General features: G+C 34.8%; 1 protein-coding gene across 2 annotated transcripts in view; it reads right to left on the bottom strand.

Annotated features, from left to right (window-relative positions):
• LOC128223955 (centrosome-associated protein 350-like) overlaps nucleotides 1–13,784 on the bottom strand; it is a 99,058-nt gene that overhangs the window by 77,133 nt on the left and 8,141 nt on the right. For both annotated transcript variants that reach the window (XM_052933475.1, XM_052933477.1), the window contains exon 4: nucleotides 1,000–1,102. In XM_052933475.1, coding sequence (XP_052789435.1) covers nucleotides 1,000–1,102 — 103 coding nt within the window. The remainder of the gene's footprint in view (nucleotides 1–999; nucleotides 1,103–13,784) is intronic.

Below are 13,784 nucleotides of genomic sequence, written 5' to 3'. Positions count from 1 at the left end.
AATTAAAGCAACACTTGTTTTAAACCTCAAGTATAAAGAAGATCTTAAATAGAAACAACATTAATAGATGGCTCCGACCTCTCCTGAGAATCTCTCTTGACAATTCTCAAACTCATGAACAATGCACTAACAGCCTGACTGTACAACTAGTTTATAGACTTTCTGACTGGACTTGCTTGTGTCCAGCTGTGTTATTATCAGGTACACAAACATTGTTTAGTATTGCCCATGAATATAATTTATACAAAAGAGCAAGGGCCTAGGCTGAACAATACTTCTGACTTTAAAAGTTCCTGAACAAGTGATTTAACAATGTGCACCTGTCTAGGAACTTGACTGTCTTCATCAGGTATGCCAACATTCCCTAGCATTTGGTCTAGTTGTTATCTCACCTTTTTTGACAGACCACATCCAACATGTCATCGTTATAAGAGAGGCAAAAAAAAATATATTTCGTACCAAAAAAGATATTGTATCACATTTATCAACACCTTGAACTAAATTTTATTATGGCTATCTCTTTGTCAAATGAGCTAAGTTAAAATGTACAGCATGTTCAAATTTGTCTCATAGATTTGAAAAATTGTTATTGTTTCCAGTTTAGCTGATAAAGACCCTATTAAACACATAATGCTCATTGTTCATATTATGCCTAACCTAAGCAAGTGATTTAATAATGTATGTGCCACTGTCTAGGAACTTTCTGACTCGACCGTGTCTGTCTTCAACAGGTATGCCAACATTCCCTAGTATTCTTCTCTGTAGACATATATTACAGACATTACAAGACTTCGATTTACCACATTCCTGAACAAGTCAATAAACCATGCCTCAGTTTTGAGACATTTTTACTTGGCTGAGTATGTGGGCGTGGGTACACAGACATTCTGTAGCTTTTCTATCAAAACAGGACTCTGCATTGTCCTTTCCCTATTATAAACCCTATACATATATCCTTACATTCTAAAGGAATGAATAAAAACACACTCATTTTTATACCTAGCCTGGAGATTTTGCGACTTGACTGTGCCTCTTTATGACTTGACTGTGTGTGAGCCTGTGATTTCAGGTATGCGGACCTTCCGTAGTTGTCTACTGTCACCTGAAAATATAAAATATATTGTGTTATAAAAGTATCAAAAGACAAATTCTTTATTAGTAGCCTATGATGTTGCCAATAAACTTGACCTGAAAAACTAAAACTAGGTCGCCAAGAAACAAACACTATGGACACTGGTCTGTTGTTTTTCAATCAAAAACAAGGGACTCAATTATAATACGTTAGCCAGAGTTATGGGCCTTTCTGCAACTGTGCTTATCCACTCTGGCAACATGTATACCAAGTTTCATTTGAATGTCTTGAACAGTGTCTGATATATGGCCAAGGTTAAAGATTTTGCTCAATGATGAAGCCAAAATGCAGACAATAAAGCTGCTTAGACTTATATGACACTAACTCAACATTTTTTCTTCCAAAAAATAAAATACTGATTGGTAAGACTTCGAAGTCAACATTGTAAGCTTCTTGCTTAGGAAGCTTCAGGAGTGCTCAATGCTACTAAGACAGCAGTCACAGCTGTGATTGACCTGGCAGCTGGGCTGAAATATGATTGGTGATGGGTTTACATGGTGCTCTAGGCCCCTAAAGCGGGTGAAGCACCTTGCGGCAAAAAAGGAAAACTGGTTTTTTTAGAAGCCCTTTTGAGCACTAAAAATTCTTATATTTTTGGTATTTTTTTTGGTAATTTTTGTTGAGTTCACAGACAAATAACACCCCTGAATTTCTGTTTTTTAAAAGAAGTTACAACAGAATGTCTGTCCGTTGTGTTTAATCAAGGGTAGGCCATAATCAAGGGTAGGCCACAGAGCAGAAGCTTTGTACCGAGCTGTCACAGGGCCTTCTAGATTACATAACATTTCGTCAAGTCACTGCGTCGTGGAATGTAAGTCAATGTCGACCAACATTTCTCTGGCACTTCTAACAAAAACTGTCATATGTCAGTAGTTCGACACCAAAGCACCTTTGTCAGTTAAGCCTGCCCACTTGACACTTTCAAAAAAACAGCAAATCTTCAATTTTGGACTCACAAATCAGCAACCATAATCAGCATATGGTATGTAAAATTGTGATCTAGTTTTGATATGCAAAAAAAAATATGAATATAATTAATCAAGATATTTGTTTAGCTGTTCTAGTTTTGAAAGAAACATGTCTTTATAAGTCCCCTGAAGTTTAAAATTAATGAATTATTTTATGCATACTTGTGGATTTGTTATGCTAGGAAAGATGTCAGAAACAAAGTCAGAAAGAAGATTTTTTCATAGCTTTTATTCGCTTGATCTTGACAGATCAATATATTTCTAAAGTCAACATTTTAACTATAAGACATTGAAGGACATTTCAAAGAATGTTTCAAGCATTTAAAAAACTTTTTTTTTTTTTTTGCTGTTAATAATTATTCTGTCTGATGATTTGAAAATCTTTTTTTGGTATCAGTTGTGCGATACTTATTATTGACGATAAAAATCTGATTAGATGAATGGGACGATAAATTGGAAAAACCATAAATAAAAAATCAGACCGTAATTGCCGTATGATTGGAAATTAAATGCTCATCGTTTATTATAGTCGCTAGAAATCTATGCGATGCTGTGAATTATTAACCCTTTTCCAAGCTATAAAAAGGAATAGATTATATTTGGCATAGAAATATTACCTCAGTCAACAGCAAAAGTCTAACATACTCTAATTCATCAATTTTTGTCCAAATCTTTCAAACAAATCTACAGGTAATATAGTTAAATTCATTTAACACTAGTATAGATTTGATAAGTAATTCTGGCAGTAGGACTGGTGAACACGATTGCTGTGTCACATACAGGTCAGCTGTCTAGTGACAGTTAACCAAATACATTTCCAACATTGGATGATGAACAGAACAATTTGTGATGCAAGTTTCATAGCTACTTTATAACAGGAGTGTCTTTGGAGATATAAAAGGAGGATCAAGACACTTTGTGAAGGACCTCTCAATGCGAATCCCAAACCCTGGACCTCTTAATTCAATGTCCAAACCCTGGACCTCTAAATGCAAGGAAAACACTTGACCTCATAATGCTAGGCCAAAACCCTTAACATGTCAATGCAGGGCCAAAACACTTGACCTCTTAATGCAAGGCCAAAACCATTGACCTTTAAAAGCAGGGCCAAAACACTTGACCTCTTTCAAGGCCAAAAACCTGGACCTCTAAATGCAAGGCCAAAACCCTGGACCTTTAAATGCAGGGCCAAAACACTTGACCTCTTAATGCAAGGTCCAAACCCTGGACCTCTTAATTCAAAGTCCAAACCCTAGACCTCTAAATGCAAGGCCAACACTTGACCTCCTAATGCTAGGCCAAAACCCTTAACATGTCAATGCAGGGCCAAAACACTTGACCTCTTAATGCAAGGACAAACCCATTGACCTAAACATGCAGGGCCAAAACACTTGACCTCTTAATGCGATGCAAAAACCATTGACCTTTGAATGCAGGGCCAAAACGCTTGACCTCTTTCTAGACCAAAAACCTGCCCCTCTTAATGCAAGGCCAAAACCCTTGACCTTTAAATGCAAGGCCAAAACACTTGACCTCTTAATTATAGGTAAAAACCTGCCTCTATTAATGCAAGACCAAAACCCTCCACCTTTAAATGCAGGGCCAAAACACTTGACCTATTTCAAGGCCAAAAACATGGCCATCTAAATGCAAGGCCAAAACCCTGGACCTTTAAATGCAGGGCCAAAACACTTGACCTCTTAATGCAAGGCCACAACCCTGGACCTTTAAATGCAAGGCCTACACACTTGACCTCTTAATTATAGGCCAAACACCTGCCCCTCTTAATGCAAGGCCAAAACCCTGGACCTTTAAATGCAGGGCCAAAACACTTGACCTCTTAATGCAAGGCCACAACCCTGGACCTTTAAATGCAAGGCCTACACACTTGACCTCTTAATTATAGGCCAAACACCTGCCCCTATTAATGCAAGGCTAAAACCCTGGACCTCTAAATGCAAGGCCAAAACACTTGACCTTTAATTGCAGGGCCAAAACACTTGACCTCTTAATTCTAGGTCAAAGACCGGAACCACTTAATGCAAGGCCAAAACCATGGACCTTTAAATGCAGTGCCAAAACACTTGACCTCATAATTCTAGGCCAAAAACCTGAACCTCTTAATGCAAGGCCAAAACCATGGACTTTTTTAAATGCAGGACCAAAACACTTGACCTCTTTCAAGGCCAAAAACCTGGACCTCTTAATGCAAGGTCAAAACCCTGGACCTAAATATGCAGGGCCAAACACTTGACCTCTGAAGTCTAGGCCAAAAACCTGGACCCCCAAATGCAAGGCAAAAACCCTGGACTTCAAAGTACAAGGCCTAAACCCTGAGCATCTTAGGGCCAAAACCATGGACAACTTAGTGCACAGTCTAAATCCTGGACCTCTTAATGCAGAGTCAAAACCCTGGTCTTGAAGTGTGTATGACCTTGACCTTGATTTAGATCTAACATGGGTTCTGCATTATCAACAGGTGAAAACATGTTATCCAAGTTTCATTGCTATCTGTTATTGGATGTATGAGATATTTAGATGGTGTAAATTAAGGCCCAAACCATGAACTTACAACAGACCCAGTGTGGCCACTTCTCACATTATGGCTTGGGATGACATTTGATAGTGCGCAGTTTCACCTGGCCAGTTCATCATCCGTTTCAAACCGATGAAATAGCAATTCCAACTATCCAGAAATCAGCGTCGTGCAAAATCCAGTTAAAAACGATATCAATGAAAAGTCCTGATGATCAAGATAAGTAAAACATAAGGCCAAGGTTGTAAGACAATTGATTTCAGAATTACTGAAAGAAACATTATGATTTCTTATATCATGCATGACGTCTTTCTTAGAGCTATAAATCATCCAATCATGATCCTCCAACCTCTGTGATATCTTTTTTTAAACATCCATTATGTTCTATCGAATATCTCCCAGTATCTTTAACATCATCAAAACACAATTTGTTCTCAACTTTTTATCAAAACTGGCAGTCCAAGAAATAAAAAATAACCAGATTTCACTATGTGAAAACCTGGTTAAAAATCACATTAAGACGTAAAACAATTTCGTACATCCAGTCAGAATCATTAAATACATAAAGCAGTCAAAGACGTTTTGGTACATGTATCCAGTCAGAAGATAGAGTCATCAATTTTCATCGCAGCTCTTCACAACTGCAGAACCAGACTTTCTCTGAATGGCTTGCATCCTGCATATTGTCAGTGGACATCTAGTTTATGGACTTTTTCTTAAAGAAACCTGTGTACTTGGCAATCTATGAATGACTTTCTCAAGGAGTGTACATGATGGAGCTGGCAGATATGGGGATGAGCCCGGCTATTATCACTTGATGGCAGATCAATATGAGACTGCATTGCATGTTAAAAGCTACAGTGTAACAGGAAATGCCATGACTGTGACCAATATGACATGTGGTTTTGTTATTTTTGGCCATAAAAAGTTATGGCTTTGAGTCCATGAGGGTTGCAAATGGCTGACAGCAAAAACTTCTTGGACCCATTTCAATAATATTTTATAGTTGTAAACCTGAAACTTCATAAGAGTGCTGGTTTTTAACCATAAATTTATGGGCTGAATCTATGCAATAAATGTCCTTACAATATTTTTATTGAAACGCAGGTAACGCCAAAAATGGAGTTTAAAACCTAGAGAGTAACAATCATAAGCCTCACGAAATTTATTTGAATGGGCCCTGACCTATATGCCAGGGGTCCTGGAGATTGTTAGGCCCCTTGGCGTGTCCTTTTTTGTGGGGATCACTGGGTGCTTATTAAACCTCCTAAACTCCTACTAGAACTTCTATTTCAAACCTATCATAATTTGACCAGAATCTGCATTTAAATCAGCTGTAATTAGCAGCATATTTTAAAGTATTTTTCTTACAGAGTGAATAAAAAAACTAAAAAAAAGTGCAGTTTTTTGACAGAAGAGCATTTATTCTGCATTAAAAGCATATCTATTTTGGACTAAAAGAGAATTTTTTAAATGCACATATAAGCTTCAACAAAAAGCTTTTATCAGGGTTAAATGTGCATTAATGCTTTTAAGCATACTTTTTCAGCAAAAGAGCACACATTTTCTGCGTTGAACTTCAGCACATTTTCTCTGCATTTTAAGCACTTTTTTTTCAGTATTTTAGTGCATTTTGGTAAAAGGGTATTTAAAAGTGTATTTTTTTGAGATGTCGAAATTATATGAGGTGTCAATGCATCAAAATTTTACATTTGGCCAAATGAACGATAGAAGGAAAATATTCATTGACCATCGAATACCGTATAAAGATAAAGAAAAATCATCATTTGACTGTGGAGGGCGATAGATTGATTAATCCAACGGAAACCAATTGCCAATTACTCTCGTTTCCTGTATCGCTGCACGTGATAAGTCATAATCAATGACACATCTAGAACTGTCACTGTGTCGCAAGTTCAGAAAGGAATTTGGTTTGGTATTTCGCCCCCAATGGATTCCCTTAATTCAGGTTATACATAAATAACATATTAAATTGCTATTGTTTTATCTTTTGGTAATTATAGCCGGTCATTTGAGGTGTGTGTTGTGATATCTGATATATTCTAATTGTTCTTACCAGTAGTAGAAACTTAATTTTGTGCTATGCCTTCCCAAGTCATATTTCCAAAGCTTAAAAATTGACTGTTCTTGTATTGTCAAAAAGGTTCTTAATTTTCCCCAATTTATGGACACTTAAATGTTACACATTTTTTTATTTATTTTTAAATTTTTAAATCATGGAATCGTTGTTGTGCTGATGTTATTGTTTCTTACTGTATGTAAATCTTTCATACATTTTAAATAAGAGAGCTTGAAGAATTTACACTAAACACTGTTTAATCTTCCAAATTTTAAGTGTTTACACATTAAAATTTCTCAAAATGAAAAGGTGACAGGCCTCTTCCCAATCTTTGCTGAAAAAGCCGTCATAAGTATATATATATATAACTATTGATGATCTACGAACAATTTTGAACTTTGTTAAAACCACTGCGCCTTATGCATTTCAAAAAGTTAAAATTCAATCAAAACTTTTTGCCATATTCTGATCATATTTCATAGCCCATTTCTTTAAAATATTTTATCCAATTAAGATAACATAGATGCCCGCATCTCATAGATAAAATGCAGGCTTAATGGCATTAAGTTCAAGCCAGGTCACAATGCAGGTACCCATTGAGCATAATCGCAGGTACAGCATAATCCCGGGTATCGAATATAAGATTATTACACAAGCCAACCATTATTTGGTCAGGAATGAATTACTTATCTGTACAAGTATAATCAAGGTGTGGTAAAACAGCTTTCCAAATAATAGAAAATGCATTACCTGTCTATTGATAAAATGATTCAAAATGGGTGTGTTCAAAAAAAGAAGTGCCTTTTTCAATTCATATATTGTTCAAGATAATACCTATAATATTCAAAAACATAAAATTATGAATACTTATAACCATAGTTGAAAAAATGATTACTAGGTTCAACTAGAGATTGCTTTTTTAAAAAAGCACTTGATTCCCCTATTGTGTGGTCTTAGCCGAGGAATAATCAATGATGGTTATAAACTTTGTACTTTTGGACTGGAGACGAACCAAAGGTAACCTACATTCATGGACTAATCATGACAAAATTGGGTACTGAGTATGAAGTTCTGGAATCAAGTGTTTTTCAGTTATTGAGCATAAAACTTTTTTTCATTTCAATGTCACCAGTTGACCTTTAACCTACTGATCTCAAAATCAATCTACTAGGGGTCATCTACTAATCACGAGCAACTGACATACAAGTATGAAGTTCCTGGGTGCAAAAGTTCTTTAGTTATTGAGCAGAAACCATTTTCAGCTTTAGGTCACTGCCAATGTATGGTTTTACACCTGAAGGTCACTGTGGCCTTGACCTTTGACCTCAAAATCAATAGGGGTCATCTACTACCTTTGACCAACTGCATACCAAGTATAGAGTTCCTGGACCCAAATGATCTTCAGTTTTTGAGCAGAAACTGTTTTTTTACCTCATGGTTACTTTTACCTTGACCCTTGACTTACCGACTTAAAAATCAACAGGGGTCATTTTCTAGTCATGACCACCCTGCATACAAAGTATGAAGTTCCTGGGTCCAAGTGTCATAAACATATGAATATTTCATGAACCTTAAATAGAACATCTGAATACTTCAAGAACCTAAATTCAAGAACATAATATTATTATGAATGCTTCAAGAACTTAAGTTCATGAATGTATGAATAGTTCAAGAATCAAAGTTCATGAACATATGAATATTTCAAGAACTTTCATTCACGAATATATGAATACTTCAAAAACTTCAGTTCATGAACGTATGAATACTTCACGAACGTAAAACCTTCACTGACCTAGTTAAAAAAGCATAGGAATACTTCCATTGACATGTTATCACATGGTAAATCTTAAAATTTTCACTAAGCTTATAATAAGTTATTGAACAATTCAATATCTCTTCTTTAAACTTGCATGGCTAGTGCATTTACATTTACGACTGACCAGTCAAAAAAAATAAACCTTCATTTTGAATGATTATGAATCAGCGATGTGTATAATAGACTTTATAATACTATCTTCATGCAGATTTACAAATAACAGTAACATTTTGTTTTGTATCCCTGCAGCGCATACACTGCAAACGGGAAACCAAACAGCAAACATTCGCTGCAAACATGTTTACTGAACGCACTGCTGATTTCTATAATTTGCAGCTGACAAGTAGTCTTTGACATTCTGGTGTACAAAACACAAAAAGTTCACTAGTAATGTGCTAGATATATTCTTCATATAGACCAAATAAAAAAGCTACATTACAATACAGAATATATCTATATCAGAACAATTTGTGTTGTGTTTTTGTTCACTGTCATTATGTAATCCAAATTTGCCGGTCAATATACTTATAACCATTACAAAAGGTCATTTAAACTTTTACGAAAAGGTTATTTTGCTCTGAAAGAAAAATGGATAAGATGCAAAGCAAATATTTATGTGAAAGAGTTTAACACCATTGAGTTTCCTCAGATACGAAAAAGAGTAGGAAAGAATGTCTCAAAAGTTTATATTAAATGGCAAAGTTATAAATTAATTGAAGTGCACTGATCATTAAATGGTTAGAACCTAAAATTGAAAAGAAGGCAAGACATTTATAAATTCAATGCTTAATATTGAAAATTACACTACAGACCAGAAACAAGTTTGATTATTTAATAAAAATTGCAACAGATGAGTCAGAGATTTCAAAAGCTTATAATTTAGTACATTAAAAACAACTGATAAACTTCAAAGCCGGGCTTTTCATGCTACTTTTTATATTTAAAAACATAAAAAAACACCAAAAGTACAGGAATGTGATAAATACCCCCCGAAAGGCTTTATCATGTTTACCGAATTGGATCCTGGTATATGCCATTATCAAACGGCGGGGTCATTTGCTGGTAGTGTTCAAACTGCCTAACAAGTATGTGGTTCCTAGGCCATAGTGTTCATTGTGTCATTGACATTAACTTTTGACCCACTGACCTCAAAAGCATTAGGCTTCATCTACTGTTCAAGCTCAACCTGCCTACCAAGTTTGAGGTTCATTGGGCATAAGCATTCATCATTTATTGCTCTTGAACTGACCTTTGACTCACTGCATGACCTCAAAATCAATAGGACTCATCTTTTTGTCATGAACAAATTGTCAGGTTTGAGCTCCCTTGGTCCCAACATTCTTCAGTTATTAATCGGAAATAGATTTTCAGCCCAATGTCTCCACGCCCTTGACCTTTAATCCACTGACCTCCAAATCAATAGGGTTCATGAGCTGGTCACGTCCAACCTGCCTACCAAGTTCGAGGTCTATTGGCATGAGCCCATTTGGAAAATCAAAGCATTTCTTAAACTAATTAATGCACACCATGATGCTTACACTGTCAATCAAACAGTAGTATTCAGACTTATGCCTCCCGCAACCAGGGAACCAGACAGAGTCTTATTTATTCATTTAGAAGAGCTCTGAAAACCCAATTAACATTTAGCAGGTTACATCAGCCAAATTCCCATTAAGTACAAAAACAACCACCAAATTTTTATTATGGGAGTTATTTAGTAGCACAATGAGTTCTGGCTGGTATAGATGCATTGAATAGGCTTTTTGCGCTGAACACTAAAGAAATTTAGCATCAAATTTCTGTACTCTAAACAATTAGTCAGCACTGGGCTGCATACAGCATACAGCCTGTTCTGTCAGCTTAATCTTTTAAAAGACCAAAATAAACACTAAATATTACACAATTCATGTTTCCCAAATATGATTATCATGCACTTTCTGTTACAAATGAAAAAAAGAAAAAAAAACTACTTACAGCTTTATAGCTTATAAATCCTTTATCTGTGTAGATGGCACTTATATGAACAAAAACATTTCATATCCATCAAAAGAAATGCCTACAAATGAATACCTACCTACTCTGAGCACTTTTTTTCATCCAGTTTTAAAATTTTTGTTGCAGGAATATCAAAAAAAATCTTCCTTCTTAAATTAACAGATAAATAACGGGACTTTTTGTGTCTTTTATTACCCAATACATATTCAATTACAATAATAATGGAACTGACTCGTAGATCAAAAAGACAGTGTATTCATAATCTCTAGTATTGGAAATTCTATTCGAGAATGATTATCTTTCGTAGTTTAAAACAAACAAAGTAATTTACGCAATAATGAGCTAAGAACCTTGATCAACTCAATGCACATAGGTTTGTATTGCACTGTAACAAGAATGTAGATAAATACACAAAAGTCTGCAATTTTGGCTTTTGTCCGAAACCGAAATACAAGAGCTAGGGGCACGATATATGTTTAGTTTTAACGTTTGAAATTGACACATTCGCTTATCTTTTTATTCTTCTGAAAGAAAGAAACTAGTGCAAACAAATAGTAAATGATACAAAAAAGTAATGCTATAATTACCCACAGTTCAATATATCCTTCGATCTTTTACTGATTTGATGAAACTTGAGTTTGGGTCAATTGTTCACAACTTTGTTAATAATGTTAACAACATTGTTAACAGCATCATTGTTTACTATAAAATGTGGACTTATATATAATTTTCTAACATTCCGATTTATGTATATAAAACAGCTAAAACTGATTTGATAAAACTTGACCTTGGGATGTCGATTGTACAGAACTTTGTAAAAGTTAACAAAATTGTAAACAACATTGTTTACTATAAAAGGTGCACGATTTTGTAACATCACAGCTCATCGTATATTAAGATAAAACAGGTACTCACAACTTTTTTGGAAATGCTGCAGTACACAAATGTGCACATTTTAATTTCAAAGAAATACAGATTTGAAAGTTAACAATGATGATGTTAACAACGTTGTTACCTTCAACAAAGCTCTAAACAATCCGCCCAATGTATGAACAATTATTTTCTTTTGCTTTTCTCGAAGGCTCATACATCTCGACATTGAAAAATATTCATTTATCAATTGGAATGAAAAGTGGACCCAGTGTTTTATGTTACAAAACGCTTTAATATAAATTATTGCAGTTTTCAAAATTGCAAAATTGACATATATAGCATAATCCACAATCTCTTTAAATAAAACTCATAGATCTTTTGTCCATCTCACTGAAATGTTTCCAAATTATCTTAAAGACTAGAAATTGTACTATGCATTGCAGTGCGTGATACAAAAAACTAAGAAATTATAATTACATATTAAAACAAGTAAAAATGTGACTATGAACATATACATTAAAACATAAAACACTGACAAATTGGTAATTGGAAAATCAAAATTAAATATTTTCAATTATATAAATTTTCAAACAGTTTTCGTTGGGCTTTGGCTGATTTTACATTGGCATTAAATAGACATTTATATAATCACATTAACATTCCATGCTGATAAATGTGTAATTAATTTTTGTGCCTAATTTACCATTCTGGATCAAAACTTGGCACAATTTTCGCTAGATCAATAAGTTAAATCAATCTGCCAATACCTGCTACCCTCCATAGAAGAATGTTCAATGTTTGTTTGGGAATGTTTAAATTTGTATCCAGCTAAATCCAAGGTTCATTTACATGTTGAAACAGGTTTGAAATTAAAGTTTATACTTAAAAATATACCCTGGCCATAAATAACTCTGCCAGCGACAATATGCAATCGTACACAGGAGCAATATAACATGAAATACACATGGGGGCAAATTTTCAAAAGAGGGTATTTTCATTTACATGCATATATTTGCCTCTGGCGGCAATTTCCCCTTAGGGTAAATTTAGTAATATAAACGAGACAAAAGTGATAAAGTTTCATATTAATATCTATGATTTGTAAGTTATAACCAACAATCAACAGGGATGTGATTCAGATTTGGCTGTTGGAGGGCTGAAACCATTTCGGCCATGGGTTCATGGGGCGTTCTTGGGGTCAAAAGCACACTGCCGTAGAAGAAAAAATGGCCTTTTAGAAGCTCTTAAGAGCGCTAACCTGACTTCAAACTTGAAGCAAACAGGAATATCGACTCTAACAACCAAAAGCAACAAAAAAAATTTGAAGCTATTTTTTTTATTTTTGGGGGGGGGAGGGGAGCTGGGGCCATTAGATCAGCGAATCCCCTGATAAATCACATCCCTGAATCAAGCTTCCGCATGACAGTGCGCTATGAAATGTCTTTTTTCGATAACCATCTGATTTCTTCTGTACACAATTCTGGCCTGACTAAGATTTGTCATGTGGTAGCCACATAGATGTCAGACAAAAAGCGCTAAAAAATTGTGTACACTGTGCAGAGTCAGTAAACTTTCCTGGCACCAAATTTTCATTCATTCAGATCATAAAAATATAAATATCTTAACAATAAACTCTGAACCCACACACTTCACAATGACCACAATGTGGGTAAATATAAGCAGCTTAATTAAAACTGACTAGTTTACTTTTGATAAACATTTTCAGTAGTATTATTAATATTTTGAAAGTAGTTAAGTGATCGAGTTCGGAAAGTAAACAGTTAAAGCCATTAATAAAAGGATACATGTATGTAACGTTTTAGAAAGCAACTTTAATGATTTATTTACAGTTTCATTCATTATAATATCAATTTGGTTTGCAAGGCAAATACTACAGTAAATCAATAAAGTCACATTTAAATACCCATGAATAATCAAATGCATTCAAAATGTCACATAATGATGTACTTTTGCTTACTTAAGTAAGTTCTCCATTTATTGCTATGAAGAGTTCCTCATTTGAAAGGGTTTTTAATTTTCACTATGCTAGGGGCAGTAACTCTGTAAATGGCAGATAAATATGCAAGCTGTCAAGAATTTACCAGTTTCTGCAGACATTATCATTGCTTTTATGAGAACACTTCGTCAGTGCACTAGTAAAGCATGTGCTGAGTTTCTCAAATTATTTTACAATGATTCCAGTGTAGCAATTAGTACAAGCTCACATGACTTCAAATTCTGGATTTTATATAACTCAGCTTGTTAAAATTTCAATGTCAAAATTACAGTGCAAAAATTTATCCAAAAGTTGAAATTAAATGACGGCTAGGTGCACTAAGTCTAAGATATGTTAACTGGCTTTGCTCAAATTTTAAACTATATAC

Source organism: Mya arenaria, chromosome 17 (genome assembly GCF_026914265.1).
Source record: "Mya arenaria isolate MELC-2E11 chromosome 17, ASM2691426v1".
NCBI classification, from domain to species: domain Eukaryota; kingdom Metazoa; phylum Mollusca; class Bivalvia; order Myida; family Myidae; genus Mya; species Mya arenaria.
The sequence above is the reverse complement of the archived record's forward strand: the minus strand, read 5'-3'. Positions and strand labels throughout refer to the sequence as shown.